Here is a 27,965-nt window from a genome sequence, read left to right on the forward strand (position 1 = left end):
AAGGAAAAAAGGCTTCAGTCATACCAATGGCACTTGAATCCAGTTCCAACCACTTTGTTCACATAAAATATATAAACAAATTTTTAAAAACACCAAAAAGGGAACTCTGTCTTCCGGATGTGTCAGCTCAGAAGGAGCATTTGTAACTTGCTCTGACATCACGTTCGGGAGCAATTAATCTTATGATGCACAAACAACTATTTGTATTGTACCGTGACTGTGGCAATCCTTTTTTTCCAAGATCCATCCGCACCCTTTCCCCAACATGTCTGTAAATCTCCACAAGACAATTCATAGCTCCATCTCGAACCTAGATAGGACCAAAGAAACCAACAAAACATGTGCAGTTGATTTTATCGTGATATAAGGAACTTCCAAATTAATATGAATAAATTATCATTTCCCACGTTATGGAACGCATATATGAATTTCCATTCAGTCCCTTCAATAACCACCAGGTGGCTCCCAAGACCAGGATTTTACAACTAACCTCAAATTCAAGTAAACATCAAGTGAAAAGCAAACAAAAGGGGAAGAAGCATACAAAAGAGGAAGTGTACTTACCTGACTTGTGGGGTCTCCTAATAGATTACATATATGGGGAACAATCTTGCTAAGAGTCAGGCCCTGGGCTCCATATCTGAAGGGAAGACCAAGGGAAAAACTTCTTTGCATGCAAGACAAACCACTGTTGTGAAATGGACAGACTAGATGATAACTGATACATACATATTTAATGTGGAAATAAGGCAAAAGCAAACGGCCTCTCTGGTCCTGTTGTTCTTGTGTTTGAAGCCTCCCAGCATTCGGTCCCACACGTACTGCATACCAGGGCAAATTACACATTTCAAAGTATGACTTCACAAAGTCCCGAGGGGTTCCTGCGCTGGTGTAATGTTATTCCTGCTCATAATGAGCTAATTACCAATTTATTGTGAGATTAATCATGAATGATTTGTGCTTTTCCACTATCAGTATCAGTACAGTATACACAAAAACATAATATAGGAGTCCTACACCTGAGAATCGCTGATTTTCATAAACCAATTCACTTATGAGTCAGAACTTACCTGTGGATTGGCAGCTTGGTCCATTATTTTTAACAGCAGAGCCTGGGCTTGGTCTCGAACCTGGTCTTTGGCATCGCCCAAACGATCCGTTAAACTAGGCAGGACTAGGAACAGAGCAAGACACAGTCGTACTATCACTTGCAGGCTTATTATCCACAATGAGCTGCAGGAAATACCTTGCCCTGACCTTAAAAATAAAGCCTATTCATAGAACTTAAAAGAATATAAAGTATCATTTTAGAACTTAAAAGAAAAAAATTTAAAGACTGTTTAAAAGTTGTATTTTACCTGTACCAATTTGAGTTTTGAAACGACTCTGTAACCTGGTTACTAAAGCTGATACTATGTCCATTCCCAGTAGCGCCACCTGAAATAGAAAGACATCAAAAATTAAAATAATTTTTAAAGTTTTAAATAAATCAATTTTGGATGTTCTCATGATAAAAATGGAAGACGTAAAATCCATTTAAAACATTCCGGTTAATAAACTGCAAAAGACCGTTTGATAGCGCTACATCAACTACATGCAAATTAGGCGAGCAAAGGATCATGGGTAATGCTTAGACACCCCGTTTCATTTCATTTTTGTGGCGTGACTTTTAATATAAATTCGAAAATATTGCTTGCAAACAGATTTGTGTGACCTATTCTATGTTATCGATAAAGAACGATGAAGCCAAATGATATTTGTTGCGGTTACCATGATCTAATATTCAATGCGATGTTACAATGCCCCCTATTGGGGACGTTTTCGCTAACCTTCCTTGTCTGGGGGTGGATTGGGACGGTCAATGAACGAGTAGTGAGATCTTCCCTGCTGACACCTTACCCAACACATCACGCATCACCTGGGCGGCTACGCTCAGGCTACGGTGCAATTTTTGGAACCTCACTTATGTCTGAAACGGAAGCTAAAAGTGGTAGAATTCGCATTACAGAAACACTGCCATCCAGAGGGGAATATGAGCCCAGCGAGCGAAAACACGGAAATCTACGCAGAGGAAGGATGGTATTTACAAACGTATCTAAAAAGAATAACTGCGTTTTATAGCCTCCTCGGGGAAAATGTCTGAGAGTAGATCTACTGGAAGCACAGAATGATTCCACAAAAGCGTGCTATTTTTGTATCTATATTTGCCAAAATTGGTAGTAAATGTTACAACACAATGATGACATTGATCTGGGCTGACATCCACATATGCACCCCGGCAACTCGGACAGGAAGCGTGCCTGCGGGCTAGCTGCCAGACGGTCGCGCAACGCAAACGGAGTCAACGCATCACACGTCTGCGATGGCACACACACTTCACAGCACATTAGACACTATGTTTGCAATACATCTCGGTTATCTGCTTGCTGTTCATCACACCCCACCCCACCCACAGTCATACATGCACACACACCCTCTCTGCCTTCGTGTGTTATCCCAGTGGCGGTGCCTCACATTTTAACTATTTATTGTATTTTTCAGTGTGACTAGTATTTACCCTTAAAACTCACGTGTGAGCAATTAGTATGTGGCCAATCGACTACACCTCCCTACGCCTTCAGCGCTTTTGTTAGTGTGCGTGTGTATGTGTGTGTGTGTGTGTGTGTGTGTGTGTGGTAAAATAAGCTGTGGCAGAGCTGCAGAGGGACTCCTGTCCTCATTCCAGTGTGTGGGGCGAGGAGTGGGTTTCCAGGCCAGCTGTTGAAGAGTTCTGATTGGTTAGCTCAGCTCAGGCGTTGTGAGACGGGATCTAATAAAGGGGGACTAAGCTCAATCGGTGAGGTGACTGCAAATGACATAAGCATATGATCCAGCCAGAGCAGGCCAGCATGGGGAGAAGGTGGTGGTGAGGGCATACTGCAAGTTTGCAAAATATAGCCATCAAATTTAACATGGAGATCGGAAAAACAGCACAGGAGCAAAGAAAAGAATGTGTACGGCTGTGCTGCAGTCTGAAACTGTTCAGGTGTTTCAGGCCTTTTGTGAATTAATTACAGAGCAGCCAAGCCCTACCGCAGTGCACGCAGCTGCAGACGGAGTAGCGAGGGCCAGCGCACTTAGATGCGCGCACACACACAAGACGGACAGGTCTGGACACATAGTGTCTCATGAAACATTTAAGTGGGGTAAGTTTTTTTATGAGCCTGTAGCATTTCCTAAAGGCACAGATGCATGCCCATAAAAATAAACAGATGTCAAATTGAATAAATATTCCTTCATATTAGGGAACAATTTCATACGCATCACTACAACAAAACTAAAGATCCTACTACCAGTTAAGACACAGTGGTACCAGGGCACTGCAGATGCCATATCAGCTTTGCTTCTTCCTCAGTATTAAATATTAGATATTAAATATTAGCTTCTGCTTCAGCATTACATATTAGATCATATACGATATTTAATCAATTCAATCGATACGTCACACTAATCACGTGTTCCTATGGCATCCTTAAAGCAACTTAAGGTTTAAGACGCTCTTCTTTGGCATTCTTACAGCCTTAATAATAAAGCAGGCTTTTGAGAAAAAAAAAGCTTATTCTGGACAAGAGCCGTGAACAGATATGCAAAATAATGACATTCATAGTCTACAATTACATGTCCACAGTGTGTGTGTAATTTAAAAAGATTTTAAAAACAACGACACAGCACCATCTCCACAGTCTTTACACGCAGGCAGACGTAGACTGGCCTTGGACACCTCAAACGAAGACGCTTTATTTGAGTTGTTTTTTCTTCAGGCTGGTAGAGCAACTCTTGTTCCATCTGATACTATCAGAAGTATTAGGATTACTGTTTGGAGGCTAGTATGTGCCACACACAAGGGTGCAGATTAATGTATTTTACACAAATATTTACAGGTAAAACTGCGTTCTGAGGGAGCGAAAATGCAAAGTCACAGACACAGCCTTGGGTTGATAATAAATATTACCATTTATCAAAATAATTTAATGTGTTGATATTTTCTAAATAATCACAATGTGCTGTGGTGATCTTGTGCAGAAGAGTGCAAAGGCTGTTCTGTCATCCCACAAGGATCACGGGCCTGAATAGGGTAACTGAAGGCGGAGTTTACTTAATCACACTTAGAAAAACCTATTGTGATGTGACAACTGGGGGCGGCACGTCCCAACATTCCCAAAAGTCCTACTTATTTCTGTTGCTTATTCTTAATTTCATATTGATGCTTCACATTAGGCAATTTGTTTTTATATGTATTGTTACAATACTTGGATTAATTTAGCAGGCATTTTATGTGTTTATGTAAATAAAGCATAATCTTGTTTTATATTCCATTCCATTAGCTCACCTCAATGCCACCACTGGCATAATACATTCCAAGTGATGTTGAGAAGAAAATATATGTTGTTTTGCTGTAGGAATGCAGTCAGCATAGTACAGTTGTACTATTATTTAATAGGTTTGTAAAACACTAAGTGTGCCTTTAAGGAGCACAGGTCATTTGTTAGAATGCATAACTTGTCAGCCACTCTTCCTCATTCATCACTCCCCAGTTTTTGACAAAAGGATTAGATATTGTTTGTGTGGTGGACATTCACAGCATAGCATTAACATTGACGTAATGATCCCTTCTCAACAGGGAGCTCTGAGCAGGACTCTTCATTTGGCAATCTAGTTTAACAACCATGCTTAGCCCATTACCTTGCATTCACTGCAAAGTTCATTGTTCTGGTGTAATTTTTAAGTGAGACATCAAACTCTGGAAATGACATTTCACCGACATTACTGTTAGTTCTTCATGAAAGAGCCTTTAATTCTGAGATCACTACTACCAGTCAGAGCCACGTAATTCCACTTAATCTTCCTATCTGAGAGATTATGGTGGCATCATGGCAGTCAGTTCACAAGAAAAGGAGAACTCTGGGCTGGGTGTCCCAAAAGCATCACAACACAAAGATTCATCTTTAAACGGTAGTACGAGTATCACACTGAACTCTTTCTCTTTCGATCTTAAGGCCGCATTTATTTGTCTCAAACAGGGCCATGGTCTGTAGTGAGTCAAACATAAGAGGTTGTAAATATTCTTATTTAACGTATAACTAAATATATGTTACCTCTGGCCTAATGGATAGCTTCATTTTCAGTGCATTTAACCAGTCAGTCTAAGAGGCTGCTTTGGTTGAGATTCATTTGAGGGCACTGCTATGTTTTATTCATCAGAGGGCAATGGTATCCTACTGAACAAAGTCAAGCCAAGGGCGAGAGCCACTGTGATTGGTCAGGATGCTCAAAGCACTATAATTTTTTAACTGTTAGGGTTTTTGTTTTTTGTTTTTTTTTTAATTTGCATATTCCACCCTTCTGCATTGTCAGGCAAAGTTGAATAACAGTTAACAAATGATATTGTGCAGCCCTAAATTATTACATATTGAAACTCAAGGTTCAAAAGAATTAATGCCTAGGTACTCTTGCAATGCTCCATTCACACAGACAAATGCAAATCATATGGCATTTAAATGTAATAACACAACCCAATGCTGACATAGTGGCGTGTCAGCATTTCAAGTTAGGGAGTAAAGACAGTTAGGGAATAAACAGTGAGCTGCTTACGTGTCCATCACATGTGCACGCACACAAAGACACACAGACAGGTGCATCTTCCTGCATGTCTGTCATCTTAGTCACCTTTAATGAATTCAACTCTCAGTCATCAGGTCAACGTGCTATGAACAGAGACTGTATGAATGGATGAATAATCTCAAAACCCCAAAACCACCTCACATAAAGGTCTTTCAGGGACAGGTGGTCTTTACTGAAGACCTTAGAACAGCATCATAACTAAACCAACAAAAGCCAGTTCTACAAAACTGGAGCACATTTATTATGATCACGGATTCACTGCTCCTGCTGAACTCTCAAGACGAAGCAGAATCTTTAGAATGATTTTGCACGACCTCACGTGACCATGTCGGCTCTTCTTTTGCAATGGACAGAGCCGTACTGCTGGCCCAGAGAGCAGCCCAAGCGCCTCAGTCCTGCAAGACTCCGCCCCCAGAACAGCGGGCGTCAAGGCGCACAGTACAGGAGCTCCCCGCTCGGCCTGGGCACAGTCTGGCACTGAAGCCACTTACAAATGCTAATATAGCACAAATACGACAAAACCCTCTACTGACCCCTAAACCTCATAACAACAATCATATTTCATGCTTTCATCATACTGTATCAGGTATACAGTATAAAGTGTGTAAAGGGGTCTTTTTGGACAAGAAATTATAAATTGTGCCGCCATAATTTGCATCACAAATTGAAATTCAATAGCTCAGTATAATTAATGCCTAGGTACTCTGGCAATGCACTATTGATGTAGGCAAATGCAACTCTCAGATCATATGACACCCAAGTGTAATAACAACACAACACAACGTTGGAAGCTGTAACTTCAGCAAAGGGAGAGAAGTGCCCAGGGCAGCACCAGCAGATCACGGATGCCGTCTCCTGTAGTCCTGTAGCAGACATCCTCCTGAGGTCAGCGCTGCTCTGAAGGGACATCCATCGCCCTCAGCCACACATATGCAGACTACACCGCGTCAGACAAGCCCCAGACATGACTCGCCTCGCTCACACAGGCAGTCTCACACACCCGCATCTGCACACACCCACACAGACACACATTACACAAAAGCACAGGTGTTCCGTTTAATGCATCACTGAATAAATAGATATGTTTATTTTAGCGCATTGGAAGAAATCCGACAAGTTTTGGCTTGTGACACAAAAGGCCATGTTACCCTAAGCCTGACGGCGCTGCTGAGGTCATTTCGACTGCCAATCAATTTCACCTCACCAAATAGCCTTGCCAAATGAGTAATGACCATAAAAATCATTGCAATCATTGCTAATAAACTTCCATCACAAGCAAGAAAAGAATCACAACGATGAACTACAAACACAAATGATCAGTAGGGATGACCACATAACAAACCGTAACCCAGTCCATCTGACAGTTCACAGGACAGAGCAGTGGCTACGATGAATTCAGAGGGCAGTATTGCGGACCGCAACAAAAAGATAGAAATCTAAGAATCTCCAAAGACATTTTCCAGACAGAATTTCTTACTCCTTGAAATACCTTCCACTGTACTCATACCATTAAGCGCATTTCTTGTCATGTTGGCCATGGAGTTTACAGCTGAAATCCAAATATGGACTACGGAAACTCATGGGGTAAGATAATAGGTAAATTTCCCATAAAACTCCAGCACAGCTGTGCTGTAGCATAAACAGAGCACTCTTGGCCTTGACGACAGACATTTCAAAGTACTCAAAACTGCTCAACCTGACAGTACGATCAATGATGAACTGCTTTGGAGTATGCTGTGTGCTACCACGCTCTCCAGCTGGGTTTTGTTGACCAACACCAAACTTGTCTAAATTCCAAAACTTTCAGGTGACACAGACCTAATAGTATCAGGGACAGAAAGCAGAGCATCCCTATCAAATAAAGTGTGTCATTTTCAAGGCAAATGTCTCAAAATAAATTACCCATTATTGCTTATTATTGCTTTTAAATGGCTCAAATTTGTTTTCATAAATCCAAAAGAAAGGTTGTTTAAAAATAATTCCAAGGCTCATAATCACTGACTACCCCATTTTTAAAATCCCACTAAGGCCAAAGACCTGGCATATGAAGGAGATACTCACTCCTTTTCCAGGAAGAAGAGCAATTGCTTTAATCATCCTCAAAATCAATAACCATTTAGAGCTTAAGAATATGATGTATTTCTACCTAAGTGTGATGTCTATATGAGGTCCTTCAACAAAGTAAATCTATATAATGCACAGGGCACATTGTGGAAGGTCCCCAAGACTCTGCTACTGATATATAAGCATCATTACCGTAGTGAAAGGCTAAATGAAAAGGAACATTCATTTTATTCACCTTGAAGTTGCTGGAGTTGACCCATGAAGTTGCCAGGCTGTCCACCATCCTGTCCAACATGGTCTGATCGTGCTCTAGATCGTGGGACCTCTGTCTGTCCAGGATGTAGTCTATGACCTCCTGTCCAACCTGCAGTCGACGCCCCAAGTCTTTCTGCATCACCTGCTCCACGACGTATTCCATGTTGGTCTCCATATTTCTTTACGCTTGGGCCAGTTAAGACCAGAACTTACAAAAAAATGTAATCAAACGCAGTAAGAGTGCTCAGAGATGGTGCAAAAAGGTGCTTTATTCTAATAATGTTGTCCCTTTATTTGCAGGCCACTGTGTGTGAGCACAACGCAGGAGAAGGCAAGTGTGCACCATATGTTAGCTCAAAGCTATTACAGTACACAGTTCAAACAATAGCAAAGGAAACACTTCAGCAAGACATCTGTGAAGGGAGGCGAGTCCGACAGCAAGTCCTTCATTCTTCTGTCACTCTACTCTGAGTCCTGAAAGGAACATTGAAAACGTTAGCTAAAGTGTAAAGCAGCTCACCCAGACAACATTCTCACAACCAAAAATACTATTAACTATCCTATTAAATGTTGCCTCAGGAACAGTACACTAATGCAACAGAAGACACCGAAAGGCAACGTGGGGTTCACTTACGATACGTGGTTTTTCATTTGCATGAACATGTGAATACTCAGCTGCTCCAGTAAAAAAAGCACGTTGCGAGACACAAAACGAAATATGACCGCTAACAATCTGTGCAAGCTGGCACACCTTGTGTAGAGCCGACTTGCAGAAAGTCTTAAAATGTAAACAGGATGGCCAATGGTCTGTAGATGCTCTATCGCCTGAGCAAGCCAGAAGACAGCGGACACGGTAAAAACACAAAAGCTAGCCCAAGACTGATGTTCAGAAGCTCTCCATGAGGACTGTAAGAAATCTGAGGTCCTGGATCATATTTATTAGCCATCGCCACCATGGTTTCTCGTTTTCGCTGCTATGCCAATATGGTATAGCCAGACGGTTATCCAGCAAGTCCCTTTTCTGTAGCTAGCTAGCTAGCTTATATGGCCTCTTGGGGGGGAAATAAAATACACTGCATTAAACTGGAAGCGTTAAAAACCTGCTGGAATTAGAAAGACTGTCGGCTTTTGACAAGCGCATCCGAGCCACTCACAAGGAAATCAGTTCAGCTATCTAACCTAAGCTACATGTCAACTTAGGCTGTGAAATATATATCCATATTTAGCTAGCTAGCTGCTGTAGCGTTGATTACTTTTTGATGAAACTTGATCACTAATCATGCATTTTAAATGCGAATTAGTTTGTTTTAGGTGCAAATCCCTTAAAATCGTTAGTTATATGCCTATTTCTCCCAAAGCAACCCAGCCCATCGTCTGCTGCGTATGCTGCATTATAACCATCATTTATTTTATTACAAAACAGCCATTGATTTGCTCCTGCTTGAGAAATACGATAGCCGCGAAAATGCAATAGCTAGCTATGCCGTTTACGTTTAAGGGCAATATTAAACATTTAACATAACACTGAGACAAACTCGTTCCTCAAAGAACCGTCTACAGTTTGTCAAGAAGTCGCGCTTTTGTGTACATACCCAGGTTAGCCGCACACTTGGCTAACTTGCTAGCTCGCTAGCTGCCACAAACTATTTTCATTGATTAGCTATGTATCAGCTAACTTGCAACGAGCTGGCATCGGAGAGAAACCGCTTCTGCCAGTTCACGGAGCAGGGCAGACACTTACAGAAATATCAGTGACGGCTGCCAGAGCACAACGGCGCATAAACAGTCGTACTTGCCGTGTTAGTCCTCGGCGGACAGCATCACTCCAGGTTTGTTTCCAGTACCGTTGATCTCCGCCCCGTACTGCCAGTTCGAAATGAAGATTGTAACGCGCATGCGCCAAATAGTAGCGCCTCTGCGGGTTTATTCGAGTTTGTTTAAACAGCGCCCTCTGCTGTCAAAATCATGTGTGTGTGCGCAACTAACACACGCTTCGTGGCTAATGTTGGGTGCTAATTCTACATGTTCCGATTGAATTCCTCTGGATTACCCATTCCCATGTCAATGCCGGGTTTATACTCTTATCAGATGATTCAAAACATGTTTGCAAAAGAATTCTGTTTGCAAATGTCGCCAATACATGGTTGGCCATTGGATTTAAAGCCATAGTCATGGATGTGTGATGTGCGGTTTAATTTTTTTTATTAGTTTATTTTCTTGTTTTTCAAATATAGTCTATCACTCCCAATTTTGGGGTAATATAATTATTCCTTTACTCCAATGCTTGCTATAAAATGCGAGCACATATCTTTTAAATTCAATTCTTTATGTCACTGACTGTTGCTCCTTGGTTCCTAAACTCTGGAATTTTAGATTAACGGTAGGATGTCCTAAAACATTCCCCAGTGTTATAGAAAATGACCAGATTTTTCCTAAATATTATATTTATTGAGCTTTACAGGTTCCATGTGTGTTATTATAATAACACATAGTAAAGTATATAATCTACAAACCAAAGGGGTAAACATGCTCTTGGAGGGACCATAAAAAGTAATACAGTATAGGCCAAAGCAAACTTGGGTTCCTATGCAATGGGAGTTTACAATGAAATTAGACTGATGTAAAGGAGACTGTTGTACAAGTTTTGTTAAAATAAATAAATAAATAGATTTTTAAAAAGAATACAGGGGACTGCAGCTCTCACATCAAATTTAAATCCTCCTAATCGTTTCCCTCTCCTAAAATGTTATTGATATCTACATTTGAAATGAAGGTTAAGGGGGGATTGCAAATCTTTTTAAATATAGGTTCTTACCTTTCAATATAGGCCTACATGCTATTTTCTCCATTGACAAACATAAAGCCAAGTTCTGTAGCAGAGTAATGTGTGGAGGAAAGCCAAGTTCTGAACAAACCATGCCTATTAATATTAAAGACATTGACTTATGCCAGTTACTTTTGTTGCTCTTAAATCACTGAAAGTAGCTTTAACAAGTAATCTGTGAAGCTCCATATTTACGTTGTTAGATAGGGGCCAGATGCTCTGGCTTGGTGTATATTTTAACGTTTTTTCGTGTATATTTTAGATGTGTCAAATAGTATAACTTAGCTACTGAATATTACTTAGTGCGATTAGTGCGAGGTACCACCATAGCGACACAGGCATTATATTTTTGCGGATCGCATATCATGTAATTACAGATTAAATTGTGATCATCATCGTCGTCATTTACAGAAAACATTAAAAATCCTGTTTGATTTCTTAGTATAGATTTGATGCTTCCCTGGTATTCGTCAAGGTTGTTTACAGTCTGAAGAACCATATCAACATTTCTGATCTGCGACATACCTACAGCACCCCAATGATCTCAGAGCGTCTGTCAAAAATATGACGTTAAAATGATTCGTCGTTATTTCGTTTCCTTCAGTTAAATTGGGGGAAATAACGCGTTTAAAATCCACCACAACTGGATCTGTTTCGGCTTAATACAGCAGTTGTATTAGGAATGGTCCATTTTTGTGTAGAATTTGAACAGTGCTGGCTCCAAACATGGTGAGAAGACCGGGCTTGGCGAGACTCCTCCCAGATTAGGTGGCTCTAGGTAAACCTTAGCACCCCGATCAGCGATACACAACTGGTTGCCACTTACATGACTGCGCCCTGACTTTCACTGGAAACCTGACCTATATAGATTCAAGTAGGCAAGTAGAGACCGAAAGAGTTTTTTTTGTTTTTTTTTAAATCCACGTAATATGGCATAGATTACCGAAGTGAGTTTAATGTTTTGGGGTTTTTTTCCCAACATTTTATGCCGATGTGTCTGACTTTATATCGACACTGTTTTCTTATGTCGTAGTTCTTTTATACGGTTGTTTGGTCATTTTTCGCTGACGCTGGGTGATCAGACGCTGTCACTCGCAGGTAAGGCTTCTGTTTAATGCGAACAAGGCTTCTGTTTAATTAGCAAATTGAACGGAATACGCATAGGCAAATTATGTCTTCAAATTTCATTTTATATAAAGAGTTTATAAAGTGCCGGTGGGGATTTGCACTGTTGATATTTTAACTTATTTATAAATAACATTGGTAAAAAATAATGTCAGCTATAACGACTAATTATCATAAGGTTATCACCAGTAATAAAATTATAATATATAATATAATTAGTTAGTATTTAAGGGTTCTTTGTTATTAATGCATGAGGTTTATTTTGTATGAGTTTCTGTGTATGTTTCTTAACCAAAATTAACAGGAAGTATTTCTTAACTGCTTTCAGATACCTACTTGCGATAATTATTAGGTAACATTGATCAAGTTTTAATTTGCTTCCCTTTTTATGCACAATGCACCTGCCTGCATTTAGACCATTCCTAAGTGCATGCAATGTAATGTCAGAACTCATTAGAAGATCAGTAGACTAAGGTTGTTTTCCTTTTGCAATTGATCAGCTTTTTATGTGTCACAGCCTTAAGTGATGAGGGATGCAGACAAGGCTTGTACAGAGATACGGGCAAAGATGTGGTTTCAGTCAGTTGCAAGTTCTGCGGAAACTTGACTCTTGTAATCAAAAAGGCTTTTTTTTTTAAAAATGCAGTTTGGCCTAAATAATTTCGGCGAGTGAGGATTGGAGCACTGGGTGTACTGTATGTGAAGGCCTACTTTTGCACTCCTAGCCCACAAGCTTTGCCCTCTTTCTTGAGCGCATCTCGTGTGTATGGTTAGGTTTCCCCATTTGTTCCCGTTTATGACACCATAGATTTTAAAAAACCACACACACACAATAAATGTCACTATCTAATGTCACTAACCTTTGCTGTGTCTGCTGAGGTGTAGGCAAGCTCTTAGCAGCTCTCGCTATTTCAGAACGCCTCAACCTCCTCCCTTGCTTCGTAGGGCAGATATTTGTCAGTAAAGCAGCTGGGTCATGTCTGAACTACGAGCATTTCTTTAAAAAACTCCTATTGCAAAATGTGCACCTATACCTTTGTCTTTGTCCATTAATAGGCTGGCCAGACAACATTTTTCTGTTTCTTTTGTCGCTGGTGGGGCTAGTTAGTACAGCTTAGGTCATGACAAAAGATGAACTCCGGTAACATGTTGAGGTCTTTCTGTAGATTCCACAGCTGCATGGCTTGCCATAGCCAGCGGTGCAAGTCGCTAAACTGTCCTGAGGAAAATGATGAGACTCTGAGTGGAGAGTTCCAGTCTGGACTTTGCACGAGGTTTCAGGATCCGAAGACCTCCCCAGACCACTCTGATAGCCTGCGGGGAATGACGGAGGGCCGTCCATGTAGTCACCGGCACGACCCCCAGGTCTCCCAGTCCCTCCAGGACGAGTTTTACAGGTACGACCAGCAGGCGCCCTACCCCAGCCAGGCCGACACCATCAGGGGAGCCCTGGGAGCTCTTCACGCCTGGTGCTACCCCAGCTACCATAACAAAAGTCCTGGAGGATCTTGCCCCAACAGCCTTCCATCCTACCTGCCCTCCGCAGACTACCTGGGCAACCCAGGGGCCGACAACTATTTCCCCAATGGGCCTCGCTCCCTCCCAGGCGCACACAGCCCCAGCTTGGGCAGCCTGGAACGGCCTGGTTCTCTGCACTCCTTTCCCCCAGCTGCACCCCCCATGCACGGGTTCCACAGTTCATCAGCCTTCTCCGGCCCCCACCACAGCCCGCCATGCTGCATGCACTATGGGCCTGTTCCCCTCCAACTAGGCCCTCTCCCCCATCCCACCTGCAGGCCCGGATACCATCTGCCCCACAGGCTCACAGGTAGCTGTTCTTACATTATGACATTCACCTGTTGCCCAATGCAGTGTGAATGCAGTCATTTAAGGGTACAAACATAGATCACATGGATGGTGCTTGACAAGCACAGGCACTTTCTGTAAGGGAAGTCGTGCAAAGGTTTAATAAATTCTGACTCAGTGGGTGTTGTCATCACACAGGCCTGGAGCACTACAGACACACCCATACAGGCAGCACTGAAAAGTAAGTATTACAAAATAAAATGCTATTGGAAATAAACAGAAAGGGAATTCTTTTTCATGTTCGGTTTCTTTGCCTGTGTTCACAAAGCAGTGCCTGAGCAAAAGCTCAATTCAAATCAAAACAATATAAATACATTTTAAGTCCAATCAGTTAACATCATTTCGTTGTGTCTGACCTGAGCAATAGACTTAATTTGGTGCAGACTATAAAATGCTCACAATGAGGAAGTCAAAGCATACCAAGACCAAGTCCCATAAGATGTGTTGTGTTCTGGTCAGAGGTCATTTCACCAGCAGATCTTTTTTGTACACAGACTGGGATGCAGAAAGTGGTGGTTGTTGGGGCTAACTGGGCTTTTCTGTCTACAGTGGACATGACTCTCCCCATCCCAAACAGAGCAGTCCCTGCATCACCCAGCTGTCTCAGGACCAGAGTGAGTGCTGACAGCTTAAGATCTGTTCACTTGCATGAGTCAATGAGTAAATTCAATACATTTTAGACGTGTAAGGGAACAATGTTTTCAAATGCTTGAATGAAAATCTTAAACCAGTGTCATGTTTTGTCCCTGAACACAAAAAAAATAGGAAAATAATTTAATACACTGTTTATTTAATAAACAGTAACAATGTCTGTATATCAGATTAAATGAATATTACTATATTTCTTTAGAACCAGTACAACAATCAAAATCTATATCATTTTATTCCCCTATGAACAAATGAGATAATTAGCATTCTTTCACAATGAAAGTGAATGGTCTATGCTACAGCACAAGGATGGGTTCTCTGAATATGTGGGCAGTGGTAGCTCAGTGGTTAAGGCACTTGACTTGTAATTGAGATTGCTGGTTCAAGTCCTGCCACTGCTGGGACCCTGAGCAAGATCCTTAACCCTCAATTGCTGAAGTTGTACTTGGTCATAATTGTAAGTCGCTTTGGATAAAGGTGTCAGCTAAATGCCATAAATGTAACGTATAAAAATGTAATATGTTCAAATATTGTAACATGCTGACTGAGCATGCTGTGCTATGAGCATTCACCATCTCATCTGAATGCTGTGATGCTTGGGAAAGCCACCTCATCACAGAGACTGTCAAAGAGTTAACAGCTCTCCTTTTTTGGTCTTTCTTCTTTTCTCTCTCTCTGTCTCAATCTGGCGCACAAAGGAAAAGTGTTCGTCACATACGAAGCAGACAGCGAAGATCATCTTAAAGAGGTCATCAAGTTTGTGGCCATGCTGAGGAACAACGGCTTTGACACACACGTGAGAGGATGCACATCAGCTTCAGTAGATGCTCAAAAGCTTTTTATGACGGCTGGTGCTGAACGGTGTCGGCTGACCAGTTAAGATGTCTATTCCTGCAGATTGATGTTTTCGAACAGCAGTTGAACAGCATCAGTAAGATCGACTGCATGGAGAGGTACCTCAATGAGGTAAAAAACAACAAAAAAAAAAACAAAAAAAAAAAACAAGAACTAGAGGAGGTAGAGAGTGCAATATTAAACGAACACCTCTGTCGAGGCCACTGGTGCTTCCTGTGCCTTGATTAGTAGGCCTCAATCCACTTCTTTTTGCAGAAAGATTACCTGATTATCATCATCATCAGTCTGCAGTATTTTGAGACAGTGACAGGTACCAAAAGGAGTCTAGACTGCGATGAGAGAACATCAAACACTGTGTACATTCACAAGCAGGTAGGAGGAGTAATGTCACATTGGCTATAAATGTGGCCATAAACCACACACATCCTCTTGATGCTTTGCATTTACCTTACGTACGTTACAGGGTTCTGTATGATCGTTCAGGATCTTCCTCCCAAGGTGAATTGATGCATTCTGTTTGTTCTCTGTTTGCCGAACAGCTGCAGAGTGAATTCATCCGGAACGGCTGCAAGAACTTCAGGTTTATTCCTGTTCTTTTTCCTGGGGCTAAAAAGGTAACTATGTAGCCATGCTAGTCCTGTTTCAAATTAAACTCATGATTCAGAGGTAAAGAGAATCAACTCAGTCCTTTTTGTATAAGTATTATCCAATGTCTTCATCTTTACTAAACAACTAACAGAGGACAAAAACAAGTGCTTTATAACAACAGTTTAAAATTTGAAGCAGACAACTATTATTCTGTTCCTTTTATGAGCCACAGCCCCAATAGACCACACTAAATATTCAGCACACATAAACAAGATTTTTTTTCTTCCCCTCAAGATGAGTAAATACATATTTAAAAAATGTTATTAAAATATAAGGGAGCAGGTCGAGTCAATCTAAACAACAAAGGCCATTAGAACAGCCAGGGATTTTTTGGCAATCTCTTCCTCTGATCGTCATCTCCAGAGCTACGTTCCATCATGGCTGCAGCACACGCACGTGTACAGGTGGCCCCGGGACTGGGACGACATCCTCCGCCGACTCATGCGGGTGGAGAAGTACAGCCCTCCGCCCATCGGCCCCTTGCCCACCATCGTCTCTGTGCCCATCTGAGGGCGACAGTCCGCGCTCCAACTCGACAAAGCGAAGCACTGCTCCAAGCAACCGACACATGGCACGGTCCACGTTTGACCGCTGGCTATGAAAAATATACCTCCAGCATACTAAATCTGAGTTACCATAGACAGTCTGATTAGGAGCAGGTGGTTAGTGCTGAACAACAGGTGAGCGTTTCATTAAACAGATATTGTTCACTGGAGATGCCATTGTTGTTTTGGCCAGTAAAAGCTGGTTACATTTTTAAATGTGATTTATCCTATTTCTGATCATTTTGGTTGTTAAAAGATTATCTCAGACCAGTGTAATTATTGTTGTATTGGACTCATATATAGTAAATCATACATTTTGTTTGGGCTATTCTTCTATTTACTTTTGTGTGGCATCCTTAGCATTACATTAAGACATGGCTAAGAATACTGAGCCTCACTGAACTGGATTGGATTTTTAAAAGGGCTGGTATGCTTGTGCCTGGCTGGAAGAAAACTCCCCAGAAATCTGCTGCTGCTTTAATGACCATAAAAAGAAATTCAAGTGATTCCTTTTCCCTTTTCTGTACCAGTTTTTCAATTTTTTAATCATTTGCACTGCAGGATTACCTGAATCCACTTCATGGGAGTTGGTAGGTTAACATACAGCCAGCAGTTAAAACAATGAAATGCTTGCCCTCTTAATACAACCTTTTTGTAGTTTGAGCAAATATGTACATTTAAAAAAAAGAAAGTCATGTTATATTCTGTATATACATCAGTTTGGGCAACAACAACAAAAAAAATCTCACAAAAAATTGAAACAGACAACAAACTGCCAAAGAAATTCTTGTATCAGTTCTAAATAAATATTGACATTAAATTAGCAGTGTTAGCTGTGAGCGTATTCCTTATCCAGTGTCATTATATCCACAAGAGACATGAACACTATTAGCAGCAAGTAATGCTGTTTTTGTTCTTAAGTTAAAACTTTCCTCTCTAGCTTTTCCATGGTGCAAATGTGCAGAAGTGCAGACAGTGAGATACTAATCATTTAAAGTGATCTCTATTTTACATGCATGCCTTACTCTGTCAGTAAAGCTGACACATCAAATCTAAGTCACTTCAAAACAAAGTGGTGGTTTCCTAGTCTACACAGCAGCTGCATCACTACCAAAGTAAACCTAAAGTGTTCAATTCCCCGTTAAAGAGCTGCAGCAGTCTTGTTCATTTTAATAGCATCAAAGTCCCTCATAACATTTCAAATGATTGCAAAGCTGCAATTTTGCAAAATGATTAGTTAAAAATAAATATTGCAACAGCAGTTAGATCAACTTACAAGACTTTCAAAACAAACATGACTAGGAACACTTGGCTTTTGTGTACTCGATGTACTGGCAAATTAGAAAGGCCATGCTGTTAACAAAAGCGCATGACACCTCTGATATACAGCCCACAGTCTTTCAATAAGATGCAAAAACAATGCTGACTCTTCAGGGTCCTAGCACAGGAAACACACTGCTTATCTTTAAGATATGATCAGGAAAGACTCAACTTCTGATGTGACCTTTTATCTTTGTTACGCTAGCTTTCAGCCTCCTTTAACCTTTTCTGGAAGAGCCAGTGTCTTCTGTAGCTGAAGAATGCACTGATGGAGGACATATGTGTAATAAGAAGCAAGCTACAAAACAGTCACACACACAAAAGAAAAAAACATTATACCTGGTGTGGAAAACCAACTGTTTACCTCAAAATGTTGCCAGTCTCATCGTGCAAAGTTATTCCGTTGAGATTCAGATTTTGTTTTGACAGAAAACACATGGGGGGGGGGGGGAGGTTGCCATTGTAGTTCTATAGGAATGAATACTTCACAAGATACAGTGGTGTTGCACTATTTACGTGAGCAGTCCTTAGGGTTACTGGTCTGTAGGGGTGGAGGCTCAGAGATGGAGAGAGCTCTAGTTGAACATTATGGACTCGGGGTCCTGGTTCGTCATTTGAGCCATGTGTCGTAGCACGTCCTTCTTAGTGATGATCCCGAGCAGCCGCCTACGAAGACGACAAAGTAACGCAGACTTTCAACATTTTACTTGATTACATGTCCTGAGATGTGTCCTAATGTTCTGAGATGGACAGTGGCAATGATCCCAGATCAAACAATTTACTCTAAACCTACGGTGTATTCCTAGAATGTATTCCATCATGGGTCTGATCTCCAGTCAGTATAAGTTAAATACCCTGAAAATGTGCATTCCAAACACAAAAAATGTACAGATTTGGAAATCGCTGCACCAGTAAATTTAGTTGGTAATTCAATGCTGTTTCTGAAGATTGTACTTTGTTTTGACTTTATAATGTTTCCATGAAGTGTTTAAAAATTATTATATGCTTCAAAATCTCTGAAACTCAATGGTTTAAAAGAACTGTGTGCCCTAATCTCAGATCTGGCTATGGTATATATCTTGATCTCAGATCAGTATCGGATGTAAACTTTAGGCCTCGATCTCCAATCTCCAAGTAATATTGGCCCTGGTCTCAAATCAGCTACAGAGGACAATTCCTGCCACCACATTCAGTAATAGCAGGATCTTTTTTGTTTAGCCTTTATTTTCCAAAGCTCTTGCTATAAGTGTTTTCACATCATCTTTATTGTGTTCAAAGCGACTTGTCCAAGATAACTATTTCAACAAAATGTATGAAATCAACGAGTTGATGCAAACAACTACCAATCCAGGCTGTTTTTAAATACATGCTCCCAAGCCCAGGCTTACATTTATACTCTTAGCCATGGATGTTTCTCGTCGGCCGAGGCGTGAAGCCCTTACCCGCTGCGCGTGACGAGGCACTGGCGCAGACCCAGCTTGCGGAAGATGTCCACCACTGTCTCCATGGGCGTGTGGTCGGTGACGGTGAAGGGGCTGAGGTTGAGGATGCGGCGCAGCTTCAGCGGCTGTGGGTGCGAGGCAGCCAGGCATGGAGGCTCCTCCGTGAAGTAGACCACCGAACTGCTCACCACGCCGTCCTGCTTCTGACGGGCGTTTCCTGTGCCGCACACAGAGGGGAGCGGGAGAGGAGAGACAGGAAAGAGTGCAGAGAGGAGAAATGAAGTCTATGGCAAAAGTTGAGGTCACTATTGAACATCTGGACATCTGAACATCTGGACCGAGCGCAAAGGTGGCCGAGGGGCACACACACGTATAAAACAATTCAGGTACTGCATTAGACTGCGAAGGTATGCTAGTGTATGTTAATAAAATTAATGTGTGTGTGTGTGTATGTGTGTGAGCCGTCTTGACACACAGCCGCGCTTACTGATGGCCAGGGTCAGATCCCTGCGCTGGACAAAGCCAATGAGCCTCTCGGACTCGCGCGAGACGACCACGGGGAAGCCGTTGTAGTCCGTCTCCTTGATGAGCGTCTCCACGTCCTCCACGGTGGTGCTGTCCTGCGTGAGGACCGCCAGCGGCGGCTCGTTGCGACGCGGACGCATCACGTCCGTGGCGAGCGTCCGGTGCGTGAACTCGTCCTGGTCCAGGTAGGGGTAGCCGTTCAGCCGGATGTGCGCCTCGTAGATGCTCTCCTTGCCAAAGGCGTCCGCCACCCACTTGCTGGTAACGGCGGCGGCCATGAGCGGCACGATGTACTCCAGGCCGCCCGTCAGCTCGAACATGATGACTACCAGAGAAACCGTCATCCGGGTGACGCCGCCTGAGGTGAGGAACGAGAGGAAGAGAAAGCGAGAGGAAAAACAAACGACACAATTCACCATATTCAGAGGCTGTACAGTGAGTGGGTGCAGCTGCGCAACACTGAGACACGGGATGCTCACCGAGACATGCTGCAGCTCCTACCATGGCGTAGAGGCCGGGCGTGACACAGTCGGCTCCAGGACGGCACCAGTTCTTAAAGATAATCCAGTCGTGGTGATGATAAGCCATCTGCTCCACAGCGATGCCCATGATTCGACCGGCTATTGCTCCCACCGCCATACTAGGGATGAAGAGCCCTGATGGGATCTGGCCAAAGCCGCAGCAATAAAAAGCTCATTAATATTATTTATATAATTTGAAATCATTTGAGCTGTCATGGTTCTAACTGAGCACAGGTGGCGAAAGAATTTTTAAAATGAAAAGTTTCTTATATAAAATTGATTTGAGCATCTATTATGTACATCGCTGTACATAAAATAGTTTTTTTGCTTTTAAATGAGAAATGTTTCAAATAGCCACACATGCCAATTCTCACCTTCATGCCAAAGGTGAAGATAGTGATGACCATCTTAAAAATCAACGCCAGGGCCAGCTGCCAGAGGGCGCTGTAAACCCCCGGGCCGGCCGGCCGGTCGGGAATGTCGTCCTCCGGCCGGCTCATGTTGGGGTTGTTGATGTAGTCGCACAGCTGCGAGGACTCCAGCGCGCCGCAGTCGTTGAACAGCTCGGAGATGAGCTGGCTGGTGCTGCGTCGCGTGTAGGGGTTGGGGAAGGCCAGGATGGCCGTGATCCCCGTCACGGCGATCACCTCCAGCACGGGGTACCTTCCCAGCCGCGTCATCTTCCGCCGCCGGCACCACGCGATGTTGCCGCGGATGAAGAGCGTGCCCCACAGGCCGCCGAACACGCCCAGCAGGATGAAGGGCACCAGCTCGGCCATGTACCACGGCGTGTGGTACTCCACGTAGAAAAGCACCAGGCGGTTGTTGCCGAACGGATTGATGGAGCGCAGCGTGAAGGCGGCCACCAGGGCCGCGAAGAAGGAGCGCCACAGCGTTTTCAGCGGGAAGTAGTAACTCACCTGGAGGGGGTGCCAGACACCAAACTTAAGATGAGGCTTTGGCCTAAAAGCAAGGTTAAGATGAGCTGGCGACCACTTCTGATCACGGTTACTGTGATGCGTGTACCTCCTCTAAGCTGAAAAGCACTCCTCCGATTGGAGCCCCAAACGCTACGGAAACCCCAGCTGCGGCCGCTGCTGATAAAACCTACGGATCATATAAACACAGCACGGTTAAGTGCTACTGCAGGCCATGACTGTGCTGAGCGTCAGCGAGAGCCGTACGGCTAAAATGGCAATGTGAAAGGCCCCGTGTTAAAGGACCCTAAACTTGACACACCCGCTCACCTCTCTGCGCTTGCCCTCATTCTTGCTGTACTTTGAGAAAAGGCTGCAGAAGAGGTTTCCGCAGCAACAGGCCACATGCACCAGAGGGCCCTCCTTCCCCAGACTGAGCCCAGACGACACCACAAGAACCAGAGTGACCGTCTTGACCAGCAGGGTCCACTTTCCCAGGTAGCCGCGGATTATAAACCCGCTTAGAATTGTTTTAATCTGTCAATAAAAAGCCAGTGCAGAGTGCATAAGTCCTTAGAACAGGTTACCTGGTGTTTTACGAAGTAACTGCATAAAGAAAGACTGCATACATCTGACAGATTTTATGGTACAACTTTTTTTGTGTCAGATGGAAAAACCCGGAGGCAAACCTTCCAGTTAGTGATTTTGGTGACCTCCAAGTGAGGGTCTGCATTTCTTGCCAAGGTGTGCGCTTACCTCTGGGATACCTGAGCCACAGGCATATGGAGCAAACACCCGCACCAGAGACACGGCCAGAAAGGAGAAGAACAGCGCCCACAGCACGTACAGGAAATAGTTCAACACATACGCCCCAGCACTCTAACCAGAAAACACAATGATCCATTCCTTTCAGCTTCACTCCTATCAAATCAGTTCAAGCTAGGTGATATGTCTTCATTATTTATTTCTAAGTTTGCAGCTGAAGTCCATCATGCAGTTTTTTTCTGTTTGTTAGTTTGAAGAGGAAGGTCAGCTGTCAGCTGCCGGCCTCCTCTACCTCGGTGTGTCCTGTCATCAGCTCAGCCCACTTTTGCCACTGAGGGCACTTGTCCCTGTCGGCGAAGGTGGTCTCGTTGGACGTCCAGCAGCACTGCTCGTGGCTGTACCAGAACGCAAACAGACACACGCCCTCTTTCAGGTCTGTCATCCAGTCCACGGCCAGGTCTATCACCCCCGCCAGAGTCCCTGATTGAGAGGGGGAGGAGAGAGGTAGTACACTGTCAACAAGGAACTTGAACACTGACAAGCATGCAAGGCAGATCAGCCGCTCAGGCGTGGCAATGCGCAAAACAAACAGCCAGCAGAGGAGACCAGCAGGGCCTCCGGGCCAGTCCGTACCTGACAGGAGTCCTATGAGAAGCATCACCACCCATCCGGACCAGGCATCCAGCAGGCTCTTCACAAACTCCCAGATAGACTCCTTACTCCTGCTCGTGATCTACTGACAGCATTGCCAGGCATCAGTCAAACTGTAGCATGTTAAGAACAAAGTATACCTTGACAGCACACAGCTAAATGAATGATTCAAATAATGACACACAACCTACTACAGAGACGTTTCAAAAACACACAAGCCAAGAATTCAATGAACTTTTTCCTTTAAGGGGAAATGGATGCATAATGATTAGGGCTGTCATTGCAGCTCCATTGCGACAACCTTGTACCATATAATGCTTAACCCATGTCATTTGACAGTCCATGCTCACAAGTGCAAACACAAACACAAACACATGCATGCATGCACACGCACACACACACACACACACACACACACAAAGTGCAAATTGTATCACTGCTGAGTTTTTCAGTACCTTCCTGTGGCGATCAGTGTCTCTGGATTTCTCACGGAGCCAGTCAATGGTGTGGAAGTCTTCGTACATCCCCACATCAGGGATGGGTTCATCGAGAAAGTCCATTAAGTTCCCTGAACCGTTCATCTCCTCAGTGGGAGTGGCATTGCTGATGGCTAAAAATAAAATAAAAAAAGACCGTCAGCTAAACTCAAAGAAATTAAACACCTATTTTACTTGAAAACAATGCACATAGATCAAGTGCGAACAGGTTTTAAAACTATTATTTTTTTCAGATACATTTTGCAGTGATACTGTGCTAGTTACTGATACTTGATTTACACTAGAATTAACCCTTTAAATACATTGTTTCGAAATTCTCAGGAGGGTTGTGTCAGTGAGAGCCCATAAACAAAATAAGAGCATCTCAATATCAAGGTAGCCTCTAGCTACCTAGTTACAGTTTTCATTATGTCCGTTGTACAGCTGTGCCGGACGGATACATTTACCAGTCCGCATTGACTCGTGTGGGTTAAAATAGGGATATATTTACTGATAGTTTTACGGAGAAAATAGCATAGCAAGTCTACTCAATAACAAAATGATTTTATGAAAGCAAAAAAAATAAAAACAACAACTGTGGAAACGTCAGAAAATATCAACGGCCTTAGGAGACACCCTAAACCTGCGGGCAAAAAAAATAAGCGTGTCGGCGCATGGAAAAAAAAACGCAACAGCGTGCAAATATATTAGCTATAGATTAGCTATAGATTAGGTATAGATTTGCTGATCTAGATGGAAAAGCTTTGATTCGGCGTTGACCTGGCACAGGGGCGCTCGGGTTTCCAACTGCCTCGGCTGGCTGCATGCTCGCAGCTGTCACTGCAGCCGCAGTCGCACCTTACCTTCTGCCTCCGCCATTTCTTCTTAGAGGTGTCCCGATACCTATTATGTGGTTGCAAAAGTAAGCATTATTGCCAACCACAGTGTTTAGTACCTACTTTACGGCCGGCATATAATAATACACCTAGCTAGCTAGTAGTAAATAAAGAAAGCGAGACGTCTGCCTTCCCAGTATGCAATGAACTGGCTCGGGTTGAGAGTTTCTGAACGTCAGCATGGAAAGCCGAGATGCGCATAAAGAGCGCAGGCGAAACGAGGTTTCCAAACTAGGAGACAGACTATCAACTGTTTATTCCGCAAAAATATTGCCATATTAGAAAATAGATATAAGAAAAGGTGCCGCAATAAATTGCATACCCGAACACAGGGCTGAATACAGGTCTTTAACCGAAACTGCAGTCTATGAAATAGTCTTATGTGGCTAATAATATGCACAGAAGATGTCTTATTTTTTTGAGGGGGGGTTCTAAGATTTTTGGACTTTGACTGAGGAAGATATTTCATAATTTAGATATTCCATTTTAGGTAACCCTCGGTAACAAGACCTTAGCCTATGAACGTTGATAGCTGTTATTGCCAGAGAAGGTATTAGCCTTTTTCTTATTATGGTTATTATAGTCCACACCCTCATCGTCATCAGACTCGGGCTCTTATCATTGGGTTATAGTCAGTTATTTTGTAAATAAACCTCTGAATGTAAACAAATATAAACCCCCATTGTGTATTATTTCACCATCTGTGAAAGCGTAGGTGGTAAGACACTGAGGAGACACACACAGAGAGCGACCAATTAAAGGAGATTTCTATATGTTCTTTATCAGTTTAATTTTTATTGCAGGATGCCTGCCATGTTCAGACTCCTACCAGCACACACCAGTCTGTGTGTAGTAGGCTACAGAATTCCAGACAATAAAAGACAAGACAAGACTGCTCTCGGGGATCTGGTTGTTCGATTATTTATTTATTTTAATAAGATTGTGGTGAGCGTGGAAACACATTTCAAACTTTGTATATAATGGTGCGCATAAATTTACTGCAAATGTGTTAAACTTCACATTTTCTACAAAAAATATGATAACTTTTTACATGAGGTCCCTGTGCCCAGTGGTGAAATGCATGCTGGGTTCAAGAGAGTTCACGAAGTAACCTTGATGCTGATAGCGAAGCGTGCTGTTCTGTCACTTCTGTCGTGATCTCCTCAGACTGAGAACAGAAAGGCTTTTTGTTTTTCTCCCATGACAGTAAATTGTTTGCCAGCTGTCACAGGCACTTGCTGCTCCTCTGTAGTGAACAGATTTTAACTGCAAATTGGCGACACTGCTCATGGTGTGACTTTTCTAGCACAAAGACATGAAACACAGGAGGCAACACAGATTTACACCTTTGTGACGTGCATGCCCCCTCACCCCGAGCCAGTGACGGTGTCTGCATTCTCTAGCCGTCCTGTCTGCATCCTTTCTGAAAGGAACTCCATGTTTGCGACAATCTGCATATGTGAATGATGGTGTTGTTTGCTGCATCTGTGTGTCTGCCTGTCAGCGTGCCCAGTAGTCCCGCCTCCCACCCCACTCCCAATCCTTGGTTTTAGCTGACCAGTGTAGCTCAGTCCCGACAGAGGCTGAGAAGGGAGGGCAACATGTCAGGAAGCTACAAGCCTCCTTGTTGTGCCTACTGAGTGGGCTCCGTCTGAGGAGTCTTGCAGAAGGAGGTCCCTAGTTAAGGCTTAACTAAAAAGGTCGTGGTCTGCCTCACAAGCTACTGTGTTGTAAACACTTATCTGGGAGTTGGAGCTCCTTAGGAGGAGAAGCGTGCCAGGGACAGAGGGGGAGAGGGAGAAGAGCAGAGCACTAGAAGCGGCAGCATGGACTCAGCCCTGTGTGCACTAGAGCTTCTTGGCGTGTTCCTCTCGCTGAGCGCCTGGCTCTTCTCGCTGGCCACCACCCTGATGTCCCAGTGGTTGACGCTGTCTACGGACCTCCTGCCCGCCGAGAGCTACGAGCTGGGCCTGTGGGGCACGTGCGTGGTGCAGGAGCTGGGTGTACTGGAGTGCAAGTCATACGACAGCCTCCTCGGCCTCCCCGCCGACATCCGCCTGGCCAGGATCCTGATGTGCGTGGCGCTGGGGACTGGCTTGATGGCCGTGATGTTCACCATCCCTGGGATCTATGTGGTCAAGAGCTGCAGAAGCATAGACACCCTCAAAAGCAAGAGGAACCTGAAGATGCTCGGGGGAACGCTCTGCTTCGTAGCAGGCATCCTGGGCCTCATGCCTGTGTCCCATATCGCCCACCTCACTGTCCAGAGGTTCTTCGACAAGACCGTCCCTTACGTGGTTCCCCGTTGGGAGTTTGGAGATGCCCTTTTTTGGGGCTGGACGGCAGCTTTCATGCACCTTGTCGCTGGGATCCTGCTGGTTTCCTCCTGCTTCTGTTTTCAGGTGGATCCCTTTCCAATGCCAGTGGCCATACCACTGCAGGGAGGACAGAGCAGCCCTGCACTCTCTCCAACACGGAGGACGGAATATGTGTGAGAGCACATCATTTTCTTGAAAAGCAGAGATTTACCTACGAGTATTCTGCTTCCACTTCTCATACTGCATTGTGCTGCATGGACAGTACTTTGGTTAGACGAACTTACTGAACTGTAATATTTTGAACATGATAGCATAAATGGATAAGATCCAAAATAAAAGCATATCATGCTGCTCCTTCACTACACACTTTTCAATCGAAGAGGTAATAAAACTTACATGTCAAAGATTCCAAAAATTCCAAAATGCACACAGCATACATTTATAAATCAGCTGTGAGGAAATAAGACTGATTTGTACCCAGATCATCTGGGCGAAAGTGAATATGAATGTCATCAGAATTATTTCATATTTAATAATCCAGTCATTCATCTAAACGTTGGGAAATGGAGCATAACTTAAAACAGTAAGACAACGTGACTGTTAGTGATGTTATTTGTGCTGCCACAGAAACCATCTCTTTTGTTTGTTATTATGGTTTTGGAAACAGGGCGCTAGTAGAAAGGCAGAAGTGATTCTACCCATGTCTGCAAATAAGCTGTCATCAGTTTATTTTGGAATGTGGGTAATTCAGTCTGAATTACAGATCATTATTAAAAATGGAAAGGTTTTTTGTCCAGTAGTACTGAGAGTAGTGAGAAATAAAAACAAAAAGACAATTATATATATATATTTATATATATATATATATATATAGAGAGAGAGAGAGAGAGAGAGAGAGAGATCAAAAAATAAAAACAAAAAGACTATATATATATATATATATATATATATATATATATATATATATATATACACATATATATATATATATATATATATATATATATATATATATATAGTTATAATATTGTATTGTATATAAACAAAACAATATACTATATGCATGCGTGGGTGTGGGTGTGTGTGTGTGTTTTCAGATTTTCAGATGTAGTGATATTTTAGACTTTGCATGTGTTTTCTTCTATAATTTTGGATTATAAAACAAAACATATTCTATTTAATTTTCAAAGACCTGAAATACCTGACAATGAAATGTATGGTATAAAAGAACAAAAGGAAATTTACTAAAATGGTTTTTTAAATTATAATGTAGCATGACAAGTATGGATTTTATAATAAATCATTTACTGAAAAGTAAATGATTAATTAATTGTGTAATGCTTCAGTGAGATAAAAACAATGCATGTAGAGACTGATATTCAGCTATTTATGTGTTAACAGCCAAACATATTACTTGTTTTCAAATATTGCTGGACTATAGGTTTATGTTATGTGTGTTTATGTTATGACTTCTTTTCTGTGTTATTTTGTCTAGTAAGGAAAAAACAACAGAACTGCTTCCAGATTAAAAGATGCAAATATGCAAAGTATTTTCTGCAAATAATCAGTGGCAACAACTGATTCAGATATTGTGGTGTCTGTTGTAAACACTATATATATTATACATTAAAAATATAGAACAA

At 42.7% G+C, this 27,965-nt stretch overlaps 4 protein-coding genes and 1 non-coding gene across 32 annotated transcripts in view; 3 read left to right on the forward strand and 2 right to left on the reverse strand.

Annotated features, from left to right (window-relative positions):
• Nucleotides 1-9,831, reverse strand: part of LOC113578078 (CLIP-associating protein 1-B) — a 41,267-nt gene extending 31,436 nt beyond the window's left edge. For all 25 annotated transcript variants that reach the window (XM_035531016.1, XM_027011193.2, XM_027011183.2 and 22 more), the window contains exons 1-7: nucleotides 9,722-9,831; nucleotides 7,961-8,454; nucleotides 1,359-1,437; nucleotides 1,071-1,174; nucleotides 730-821; nucleotides 565-640; nucleotides 213-310 (exon numbers count right to left, since the gene is read on the reverse strand). In XM_035531016.1, coding sequence (XP_035386909.1) covers nucleotides 213-310; nucleotides 565-640; nucleotides 730-821; nucleotides 1,071-1,174; nucleotides 1,359-1,437; nucleotides 7,961-8,155 — 644 coding nt within the window. In that variant the 5' untranslated portion in view covers nucleotides 8,156-8,454; nucleotides 9,722-9,831. The remainder of the gene's footprint in view (nucleotides 1-212; nucleotides 311-564; nucleotides 641-729; nucleotides 822-1,070; nucleotides 1,175-1,358; nucleotides 1,438-7,960; nucleotides 8,455-9,721) is intronic.
• LOC113579294 lies at nucleotides 1,828-1,959 on the forward strand. The gene has a single exon (XR_003410856.2). It is a non-coding gene; the product is annotated as a U4atac minor spliceosomal RNA (small nuclear RNA).
• Nucleotides 2,049-16,905, forward strand: traf3ip2b (TRAF3 interacting protein 2b). Of its 3 annotated transcripts, XM_035531123.1 has the most exons (10): nucleotides 11,732-11,751; nucleotides 11,838-11,902; nucleotides 13,096-13,757; nucleotides 13,934-13,976; nucleotides 14,345-14,409; nucleotides 15,142-15,239; nucleotides 15,341-15,409; nucleotides 15,554-15,670; nucleotides 15,838-15,912; nucleotides 16,310-16,905. In XM_035531123.1, exons 3-10 carry the CDS (start codon nucleotides 13,109-13,111, stop codon nucleotides 16,454-16,456), a joined length of 1,263 nt encoding a protein of 420 aa, XP_035387016.1. In that variant the 5' UTR covers nucleotides 11,732-11,751; nucleotides 11,838-11,902; nucleotides 13,096-13,108; the 3' UTR covers nucleotides 16,457-16,905. The 3 variants fall into 3 exon arrangements, with proteins under 3 accessions (XP_035387021.1, XP_026866789.2, XP_035387016.1); XM_035531128.1 differs by lacking the exons at nucleotides 11,732-11,751; nucleotides 11,838-11,902 and adding an exon at nucleotides 2,049-2,079; XM_027010988.2 differs by having other exon boundaries at nucleotides 11,636-11,902.
• A 365-nt stretch (nucleotides 16,906-17,270) lies between these two features.
• Nucleotides 17,271-24,294, reverse strand: clcn4 (chloride channel, voltage-sensitive 4). 2 transcript variants are annotated; one of them, XM_027011810.2, is made up of 12 exons: nucleotides 23,972-24,294; nucleotides 23,088-23,242; nucleotides 22,615-22,714; nucleotides 22,274-22,461; nucleotides 21,973-22,095; nucleotides 21,547-21,753; nucleotides 21,326-21,406; nucleotides 20,674-21,219; nucleotides 20,258-20,444; nucleotides 19,741-20,136; nucleotides 19,254-19,470; nucleotides 17,271-18,477 (listed from the first exon to the last, which is right to left on the reverse strand). In XM_027011810.2, exons 1-12 carry the CDS (start codon nucleotides 23,985-23,987, stop codon nucleotides 18,387-18,389), a joined length of 2,307 nt encoding a protein of 768 aa, XP_026867611.2. In that variant the 5' UTR covers nucleotides 23,988-24,294; the 3' UTR covers nucleotides 17,271-18,386. The 2 variants fall into 2 exon arrangements, with proteins under 2 accessions (XP_026867611.2, XP_026867618.2); XM_027011817.2 differs by lacking the exon at nucleotides 23,972-24,294 and having other exon boundaries at nucleotides 22,615-22,717; nucleotides 23,088-23,178.
• A 1,300-nt stretch (nucleotides 24,295-25,594) lies between these two features.
• Nucleotides 25,595-27,198, forward strand: LOC113578632 (putative claudin-24). Its single transcript, XM_027012013.2, has one exon. The coding sequence runs from the start codon at nucleotides 25,831-25,833 to the stop codon at nucleotides 26,497-26,499; it is 669 nt and encodes a 222-aa protein (XP_026867814.2). The 5' UTR covers nucleotides 25,595-25,830; the 3' UTR covers nucleotides 26,500-27,198.
• The last annotated feature ends 767 nt before the right edge of the window (nucleotides 27,199-27,965 follow it).

This window comes from Electrophorus electricus, chromosome 1, assembly GCF_013358815.1.
Source record: "Electrophorus electricus isolate fEleEle1 chromosome 1, fEleEle1.pri, whole genome shotgun sequence".
In the NCBI taxonomy this organism is placed as follows: domain Eukaryota; kingdom Metazoa; phylum Chordata; class Actinopteri; order Gymnotiformes; family Gymnotidae; genus Electrophorus; species Electrophorus electricus.